The sequence below is a fragment of the Panthera onca genome, chromosome D1, assembly GCF_046562875.1.
Source record: "Panthera onca isolate mPanOnc1 chromosome D1, mPanOnc1 haplotype 2, whole genome shotgun sequence".
Classification (NCBI taxonomy): domain Eukaryota; kingdom Metazoa; phylum Chordata; class Mammalia; order Carnivora; family Felidae; genus Panthera; species Panthera onca.
The window spans coordinates 92,689,959-92,699,557 of record NC_138348.1 but is presented as its reverse complement, the minus strand read 5'-3'; the positions used below and the strand labels follow the sequence as shown (position 1 = coordinate 92,699,557).

General features: G+C 40.9%; 1 protein-coding gene across 2 annotated transcripts in view; it reads left to right on the top strand.

The window, feature by feature from the left end:
* The first annotated feature begins 2,747 nt into the window (after positions 1 to 2,747).
* Positions 2,748 to 9,599, top strand: part of CHEK1 (checkpoint kinase 1) — a 31,579-nt gene continuing 24,727 nt past the window's right edge. Inside the window, exons 1-5 of one of the 2 annotated variants that reach the window (XM_078432927.2) lie at positions 2,748 to 3,189; positions 3,904 to 3,988; positions 5,075 to 5,298; positions 6,495 to 6,559; positions 6,649 to 6,718. In XM_078432927.2, coding sequence (XP_078289053.1) covers positions 3,924 to 3,988; positions 5,075 to 5,298; positions 6,495 to 6,559; positions 6,649 to 6,718 — 424 coding nt within the window. In that variant the 5' untranslated portion in view covers positions 2,748 to 3,189; positions 3,904 to 3,923. Of the gene's footprint in view, positions 3,207 to 3,903; positions 3,989 to 5,074; positions 5,299 to 6,494; positions 6,560 to 6,648; positions 6,719 to 9,599 lie in introns of both variants that reach the window. The other variant, XM_060607767.3, reaches the window with a different exon arrangement.

Below are 9,599 nucleotides of genomic sequence, written 5' to 3'. Positions count from 1 at the left end.
GAACTTTTCCTTAGAATGATTATTTTTTTTTAATTTTTAAGTTTATTTCTTTGAGAGAGCAAGCAAGCGAGAAGGGGAGTGGCAGAGAGAGAGGGAGAAAGGGAATCTCAAGCAGGCTCTGCACCATCAGCACAGAGCCTGACGTGGGGCTGGAACCCACCAACTGTGAGATCATGACCTGAGCTGAAACCGGGAGTCAGACGCTCAGCCAACTGAGCCACCCAGGAGCCCCTCCTTAGAATTATTTTGAAGGCATAGGCCATTCATGGTTTTCTGTCTTCTAAATGTTGTTGAGAAATGCAATGCTATTCTGATTCTCAATTTTTTGGTATGTGTCCATTCCCTCCAATTCCCACCACAGGCCTATTAGGAACCTCTCTTTTTATGTAATATTTTGGAATTTTCCCAATGATGCACTTGGGGATGGGTCATCCATTGTGCCGGGTACTTTAAACTTTTAAGTATGGAAAGTCAAGTTCTTCAGTTCTAAGAAATTTACTTATTTGTGTATTCTCTCAACTCCTTTTCTCTTTCTGAAAATTATTTGGATGTTGGACTTACTGGGTTAGTCTTCTGATATTCTTTTTTTTTTTTTTTTTTAAATTTACATCCAAGTTAGTTAGCATTTTTTAATGTTTATTTTTGAGAGCGGGAGAGGGGCAGAGAGAGAGAGAAGATGATAGACGATCCGAAGTGGGCCCTGTGCTGACAGCAGAGAGCCCAGAGTGGGCCTTGGACTCACAAACTGTGAGATTATGACCTGAGCCGAAGTTGGATGCTTAACTGGCTGAGCCACCCAGGTGTCCCTAGTCTCCTGATACTCTTATATGTACTCTTGGTTTCCCATCTTTATTTTTCTTTCTGGGAGATTTCCTAAACTTTTTTTTTCTAACCTTTCTATTTAGTTTCCTTTTTTTTCTGCTGTTACTATTTTTTTTTTTTTTTATGTCCAAGAGCTTTTTAAAAAAATAATCCTTTGTTTTAATATCCTTCATATTAAAGGCCTTTTCAAATTCTTGGTTGTCTGCTCTTCTTAGGAAGTGGGGCCCTAAAAAGCTGATTGGAAGGTCTATATGGGGTGGGGCTTACTGAATGTCAGCTGCTCTCCTGTGATCTGGCTGAGTTGTCACGTTGTTACACAGGAACAGAATTACATTGTTACATAATTGTTACATAGGAGATCCCTGATACCGGTATTTTTAGATCTTTTAGATAGGTTAGATTCCCTCCTGAAGGCCTGTATGTCTTAGGGATGCCTACCTGGCAGATTTCTGGGAGTAAGGTGGGGCAAGAAGGCTTTGAGTTTCAGTACATAAACTTAATACCTTTGTTTTCAGTAAGGTACCCAAGTTTTTAACTGTGCCTGATGCTCTCCAGTTAGGATAGGGTTTACCCTCTCAAGTTTTGTACCAGCTTTGGGGAGGAGCAGTTCCTTGGGTATATAAAGGAGGGACGGGATCCAATTCTTTTGGCTTCTTAGTCTTTCAGCCTGCCCTGTTTAGTCCCACCTTCATCTCCACGTTCAGTTACCTGGTGTCACTAATCCAACTTGAGCCTTTTGGGAGTTCTGTGATGTAAATCAAGTTGCTTTTCTTTCCTATTGCTGGAAAGAAAAGATTCATCTTTATCATTCATCTAAAAACTTCCCAATTTCCAAAATTTTGTTTTTCATACTCTATTCTTGTGGGTTATTGCCTTTTGTTACAAATTTACTATTTTAAAATAGTAAACTTTACTATTATTAAATCGTTTTAATATTTACTATTGTAGTAAGGTTTCAGAAGGGAACAGAAGCTATTGTGTGCACTGATTCTCTCACATTCTTTAACTGGTATTTTGCCTGAAACCTGTATACCTTATTCATTTTTCAGGCTAAGATAGCTTAATTCCATCCAGACACAGGAACTGTGTAGGTCCCCCTCTTCCTTTCTTCATATTCTTTGTTTATAGCACAGTGCGAAAATGGAGTAAATGACCTGGAAAACTTACTTTATTCCATGAACCCTAAACTGTTGATGTCATGGTTAAAAACTCCAACAAGCACTTTGAAGTGCTCTGGCCTTGTTTTTCTGTCCCCAGACTTTGCTTTAAAACGTGTGTGCTTTTTTGGGTAACATGTTGTACACTCATTTTACTGTATTACCAGTATCACAATCAAGAGCTTTATACTCGAGGTGTGTAGCCCAGTTTTAAGAACTGGAGAATTTAATGGAGATTATCTTGCCTACACCTTGAGTTCCCAGTCTAGTTTACTGTCAAGGGGGAACACTTACGGTTTTTCCACATTGTTTTGTTCTCAAGCAAGTCCCTATCCCGAGAATTTTCTTTCCCATTTAAACTGGTTACTCTGCTTTTAAAATAACGCATCGTAAAAAACGAGGCAAAACAGTCCCTTTGCCTCCAGCTGTCTTTTTTACACAGTGAGAATGAAAAAGAGGATAGAAGAATTAAGGCTATGGAGATGCTGTTCCTTCAGAAAGGCTGGGCTAAAGTCGTGTTTTGGAGTCTGGAGACAAGGCAAAACTGGTTATCCTGACACGCCCTCACAGTACAAAGTGTCGCTTGCTTCCGAGGGATGCCTTTCCACCCCCCACCCCGCAGCGCGGCCAGTCTGTGCTTCTCGCTCCCGCCACAAAGTTCTTTCATTCTTCACGGGATCTGTTCGAAACGGCTGTTCTAGCTTCTCGGCTCTAGTTTGATCTGTGCCCCTTCTTAAAGTTTCCGAGGCAACACTTCTGAATACTATCCGCACAACGCTGCCAGGCCCAGAGCAGCGGGGAGGGTACTCGAGGACCCGCACTCCCAGCGTGTGTGCAGGTCTCCGAGGGGACTTCGGCTCAGCCCAGGAGCGCGAGGACGGCCCGACTGCGGGCCACGCACCGGACACCTGCATGCACCGGGGCCGGGAGATTCTTCGCGTTGATGCGCTCGGCTGTTCTTAAACCTCTCCAGCCTGGGTCTCCTCTCGACTCTAAAGTAACCCGGGCCTGGCCAGCTCACGCCTCGGGGGCAACCTCTGGGTACCGGCCGCCCGAAGAGGCCACTCTTCACAGCAGCCGCAGTAGGAGACGCGCGCTCTCCTGCTTTACGGCAAGGGTGCGCGCGTTTGCGACAGCGTGACGCCGGGAAAGTTTTGGCGGGAAAAGCGCCGCATTTGGATTCCTGTGGTGGCGGGCAAAGGACGGCCTGGTGAGGAGAGGCAGCCGGTAGGGTTGGAAAGGAGTCTGGAAAAGGACTTCGGGGGTCTACATTCGTTGAGAGGGGCATGGCGAGAGAAAGTTATGGGTGACAAGGCGAAGTGGATCAGAGAGATTCCCGCGGAGGGGCGGTTTCCGAGACTGGAGGAGTTTGGGACCAGGGGACCCTGTTGTAGAGGGATTGGAGAGACTACCTCTCTGCCTGCTGGGGACCCCAAAGGTTTGGGCGCCAGCCGTCCCGAGTGCCAGCTAGCCCTTCCTTCCGCTTCTTGGGGCAGTTTGGCCCCGCCCCAGGCTCCTCCCGGCCTTCTGGATGGCGTGGGGGTGGGAATTGGAGCTGAGCAAGGGGGGAGGAGGGGCGGCAGGCGTCGTCGGGAAACCCTGTCCTCCTCTAGCCCGCAGCCCTTCACCTGTCTCACCCCTTCCCTTCCCCAGTCACCCGCCCCCCAAAGCATTTGTGCCCCCAGCCTCTCAGCACAGCCGCTGCATTTCCTCGGAGGCCTGAGGGCGGCGGTTGTAGCTTCGGTTCGCGTGGGAGTGGGGAGTGTGAGCCAGAATTTAGTATACTTGCTGGTGCTTGAGAGCCTTGGGAAAAATACGGGTGAGGCGGAGGGGGAAACCAAACTGTTAGTTACGTTGAGGGATCGTGGCAGATGGTTGAAGCTTATCCTCAGCCCCATCTTTTCCGGGTTCCTGCCTTTTACAGCCGTGATCCATCCTGGAGTCATGGCAGTGCCCTTTGTGGAAGACTGGGACTTGGTGCAAACCCTGGGAGAAGGTGCCTATGGAGAGTGAGTTTGAGTCCTTTTACCTTGCCTTCACGCTTGCTTTCGTTTTCTGTCTGTTGTCTTGTTTGAGTACAGATTTGTTGTTTTGGAGTTGTGTATTCTATTTTATTTTCATTTATTTATTTAGACAGGGAGCGAGCATGGTTGAGAGGCGGGGGGGGGGCGGGGGGGGCGGGGAGAGGGGGAGAGAGAGAGAGAGAGAGAGAGAGAGAGAGAATATGAATCCTACACAGGCTCCATGCCCAGTGTGGACCCAAACTTGAGGCTCGATCTCACGACCCTGGGATCATGACCTGAGTGGGAAATCAAGTCAGATGCTCAACCAACTGACCCACCTAGGCACACCAGGAGTTGTTTATTATAATACAGTGGCATCTCAGAGAACAGATCTTTGCATTTGAAATCTAAGACCTTTGGGAACTAAAGCCGCGTGAAATTTTGGAAGGATCAATTTTTTTTTCTTCCTTTTTTTAAAACATTTTTTTCTGTAAAGAAGTGGAAGAGACCTGTGAAGTCAGGTTCTCCTCCCACATATTCCTTGCTGGGTTTTAAGCATAGTGGTTAAATGAGCAAATGAACAGACTCTGGAGTCAGACTACCTGGTTTCAGATTTTCACTCTGTTACATACTAACACATTGTTTTGTGTTCTTAGGCAAGCTCCTTAATGTATCTCTGTTTCCTCAGGTCTACCATGACAATAATAGTACCTACCCCATAGGTGCTTAGAACAGTTAGCACAGGCATATATAGCATGAGGTTAATAAATATTAGGTAACGTTATTAAAATAAAATAAATAGAGCATGTGTATATGTGATGTGGCCTAGAATTACTGTTACTCCGTTTTAGTTTACTTTATCAAGCATTTATTAAATAACCTTTGGATACACAACATAATGACTTCTGTAGAGCATTAGCCATCATACATCACATTTCAGAAAGGAGTACTCTCTGTTGAGAACATGGCAGAAACCATCTTCTTGGCTTTTACCGGGTGGAGAAAGTAACGAAGGTAAAATTGTTGGATAAGTCAATATTTAATCTTTTGAAGTCTTAAATAGAATTCACATGTCTTCGTTTTCCTTTTTAGAGTTCAACTTGCTGTGAATAGAAGAACTGAAGAAGCAGTTGCAGTCAAGATTGTAGACATGAAACGTGCCATAGACTGTCCAGAAAATATTAAGAAGGAGATCTGTATCAATAAAATGTTAAATCATGAGAATGTAGTGAAATTCTATGGCCACAGGAGAGAAGGCAATATCCAGTATCTATTTCTGGAGTACTGTAGTGGAGGAGAACTTTTTGACCGAATAGGTATGGAAATAAGATTTAAGATGTCTATTCTACTAATTAAGTTTCTAAATTTGTTTTTTAATCTTGGATCTGCTATTTGGTCATTGTCCACTCAGAACTGCTTATGCAACAAGGAAATTACAGGAAGTTTTCTTGTTTTTGCAAGTTATGTTAATACATTAAAGTATATATAGACTCATCAAGGAGAACCTTTTTCCCAAATTGTGCATGTGGTTTTGGTTAGGGTTGCTGTTTTGTAGAGTTTAAGAATGATAAACTAATTTCATGGTGAAGTATTGTTTTACCTATACAGTGATTTTTCTTTATAGACATTCCAGTTACATGAAATCATTGCATGCATTTACAGAGCCAAAATAATAGCATGTTGTTATATTTGTTCTTTTTTGTTTAAGTGAAATAACTTGAGAACTTTTTAGAATTGCTTTACCTATATTTAGTAAATTCTGTACTTGCTACTTTCAGCATTCTATGTAGATTCAAAGGCTTGATGTTTCAGAACACTGAGAAGTACGTAAAAATATGTGGATCTAAATTTATTGTCTACAGCTATTGTTTTCACACTTAAAAACTGATTATTTAGAATCTCCAGTATGTATCTCAGGAGAGAGTTCAGTGTAAAAGAAATCAAGAGGTAAAGACAGAGATCAAAATATAAAAAGAAAACTGACAATAGAACATTTTTTAATAAAACTGTATTTCCCAAAGGAACTTTGCAGGCATTCATAGCTTTGTAGTATGAGGGATTAGGTGAAGTTTCATTTTGTTGTGCAATATTTGGTGATATTAGTTTATGTTTGCCCAGGCTTATACTTTGGCAATTACATTTTAGTGATGAAGAAAACAATGTCAGAGCATTTAGAAGAAATTAGGGGAGAATTGGAAAGATACCAAATAAATCATGATTAGTGTAAGATAATCAGAGGCTTTCAAGGTATGGCTTGCATTCTTGATCTGGATAATAGTTTCTGTCTGTAGTTTTCCTGTGATGTTATTTTATTTTTGCCACATAACAGATGGGGAATGTGAGTTAATTAAGTACCGTGTGAATTAACAGACACTAGAGTCTTAATTGCTAGCATAAGATTCTGTTTGCCAGTATACCATCACAAATGTCTAAGCTTTGATTTAGGAGACTCTGTGGTTGCTGCCTGATTATGTTTACATGGCAGGCTAACTTTCATTATTAATTCTTATAGAGCCAGACATAGGCATGCCTGAACAAGATGCTCAAAGGTTCTTCCATCAACTCATGGCAGGGGTGGTAAGTACAGTTGTTTCTTTTCCTTTTACATAAAATTAATATGAATGAAGTAAGTTAGCAAAGTATGCCTCTCTCTGTTTCTCTTTTAGGTTTATCTACACGGTATTGGGATAACTCACAGGGATATTAAGCCAGAAAATCTCCTATTGGATGAAAGGGGTAGGTATAGCATTTTGTCACTGTTGCCTAAATTATTTTAATCTATACAAGGCAGAGTTGAAGCTTTTGCATTATTGAAAATTTAGGGCAAAAAATCTGAAAAGTGTAGGAAATTTGAGACACTCAGTATATTTTACAAGCCCTTCCTGATATAGTTGTAGATGAGATAGAGAAATCTAATCTAGATGCAGGGTTAGCTCACTAAATGAATAACTGTATGAATAGTCTTAACTCTTCAGTGAATTAATAAAGGAAAGTTTATGTTGGAATACCCTGGACCATAGCCTTATCCTGTTTGTTCTAGTTAGTTAATTAGTTAATTTTTTTTTCAAGTTTTTATTTAAATTCCAGTTAGTTAACATAGTATAATATTAGTTTCAGGAGTAAAATTTAGTGATTCATCACTTACATATAACCCCCAGTGCTTATCATAACAAGTGCCTTCCTTAATACCCATCACCCATTTAACCCATCTCACAGCCCAACCTCCCCTCCAGCAATCCTCAGTTTGTTTTGTATGGTTAAGAGTCTGTTTTATGGTTTGCCTCTCTTCTTTTTTTCCTTATGTTTATCTGATTCATTTCTTAAAGTGCACATATGAGTGAAATCATATGGTATTTGTCTTTCTCTGATTGACTTATTTTGCTTAGCATAATACATTCTAGTTCCATTCATGTCATTGAAGATGGCAAGATTTCATTCTTTTTTATGGCCGAGTAATATTCCAGTGTATATGTATACCACAACTTTATTCATTCATCTGTTGATGAACACTTGGGCTGTTTCCATATCTTGGCTATTGTTGAAGATGCTGCTATAAACATCAGGGTGCATGTGTCCCTTCGAATCAGTGTTTTTGTATCCTTAGGGTAAATACCTAGTAGTGCAGTTGCTGGATCATAGGGTAGTTCTTTTTTGAACTTTTTGAGGAACCGCCATACTGTTTTCTAGAGTGGCTGCACTAGTTTACATTCCCACCCACAGTGTAAGAAGGTTTCTCTTTCTCTGCATCCTCGCCAACATCTGTTATTTCCTGTGTTGTTCATTTTAGCCATTCTGACAGGTGTGAGGTGATATCTCATTGTAGCTCTGATTTCTATTTCCCTGATGATGAATGATGTTGAGTATCGTTTCATGTTTGTTAGCTATCTGTATGTCTTCCTTTGGAAAAGTGTCTGTTCATGTCTTCTGCCTATTTCTTAGCTGGATTATTTGATTTTTGAGTGTTGAGTTCGGTAAGCTCTTTTTTTTTATTTTTAATGTTTATTTATTTTGAGAGAGAGCTTGAGTGATCAGGGGAAGGGCAGAGAGAGAGAGAGAGAGAGGGAGAGAATCCCAAGCAGGCCCTGTGCTTACAGTAGGGCTTGATCTCACAAACCATGAGATGATGACCTGAGCCAAAATCAAGAGTCAGATAGATGCTCAACCAACTGAGGCCCAAGTTTGAAAAGTTCTTTATAGATTTTGGATGTTATTAATAACCCTTTATCAGATATGTCATTTGGAAATATCTTCTCCCATTCCAAAGGTTGTCTTTTAGTTTTTTGATTTTTTTCTGTGAAGAAACAATTTATTTTCTGTGCAGAAGCTGTTTATCTTGATGAAGTCTCAGTAATTCACGTTTGCTTTTGTTTCCTTTGCCTCTGGTGATGTGTCTCATAAGAGGTTGTTATGACTGAAATCAAAGAGGTTGTTGCCTGTGTTCTCCTCTAGGATTTTGATGGTTTCCTGTCTCACATTTAGGTCTTTGATCCATTTGAATTTATTTTTGTATATGATGTAAGAAAGTAGTCCAGGTTCATTCTTCTACAGGTTGCTGTCCCGTTTTCCCAATATCATTTGTTGAAGAGACCATCTTTTTTCATTGGATGTTCTTTTCTGCTTTGTTGAAGATTAGTTGACCATATAGTTGTGGGTCTGTTTCTGGGTTATCTGTTCTGTTCCATTGATCTATGTGTCTGTTTTTGTGCCAGTACCATCCAGTCTTAATGATTACAGCTTTGTAATATAACTTGAAGTCCAGAATTGTGATGTCTCCAGCTTTGCTTTTCTTTTTCAACATTGCTTTGGCTATTTGGGGTTGTTTGTGGTTTTAGGATTGTTTGCTGTAGCTCTGCAAAGAATATTTGTTCTTCCAATCCACGAGCATGGAATGTTTTTCTGTTTCTTTGTGTCATCTTCAATTTATTTCATATGTGTTCTGTAGTTTTCAGCGTACAGATCTTTTATCTCTTTGGTTAGGTGTATTCTTGTGGGTTTTGGTGCAATTGTAAATGGGATTGATTTCTTGATTCCTCTTTCTGTTGCTTCTTTATTGGTGTATAGAAATGCATCAGATTTCTGTACGTTGATTTTGTATCCTGCAACTTTACTGAATCCATGTGTCAGTTCTAACAATTTTTCAGTGGCATCATTCGGGTTTTCTACATAGAATATCATGTCACCTGCAAATAGTGAAAGTTTGACTTCTTCCTTGCTGATTTGGATGCCTATTTTTTGTTGTTGTTGTTGTCTGATTGGTGAAGCTAGGATTTCTTGTATTATGTTAAATAACAATGGTGATAGTGGACATCCTTGTCTTGTTCCTGATCTTAGGAAGAAAGCTCTCAGTTTTTCCCCACTGAGGATTATATTGGCTGTGGGTCTTTCATGTATGGTTTTTATGATGTTGAGGTATGTTCCCTCTATCCCTACTTCATTGAGGTTTTGTGTTTTTTTTTAAGTGTTTATTTTTGAGAACGAGAGACAGAGACAAAGAGCGAGTGCAAGTGGGGGAGGGGCAGAGGGAATGGGGGACAGAGGATCCAAAGTGGGCTCTGTGCTGACAGCAGAGAGCCTGATGCAGGGCTTGAACTCATGAACTCGGAGATCATGACCTGAG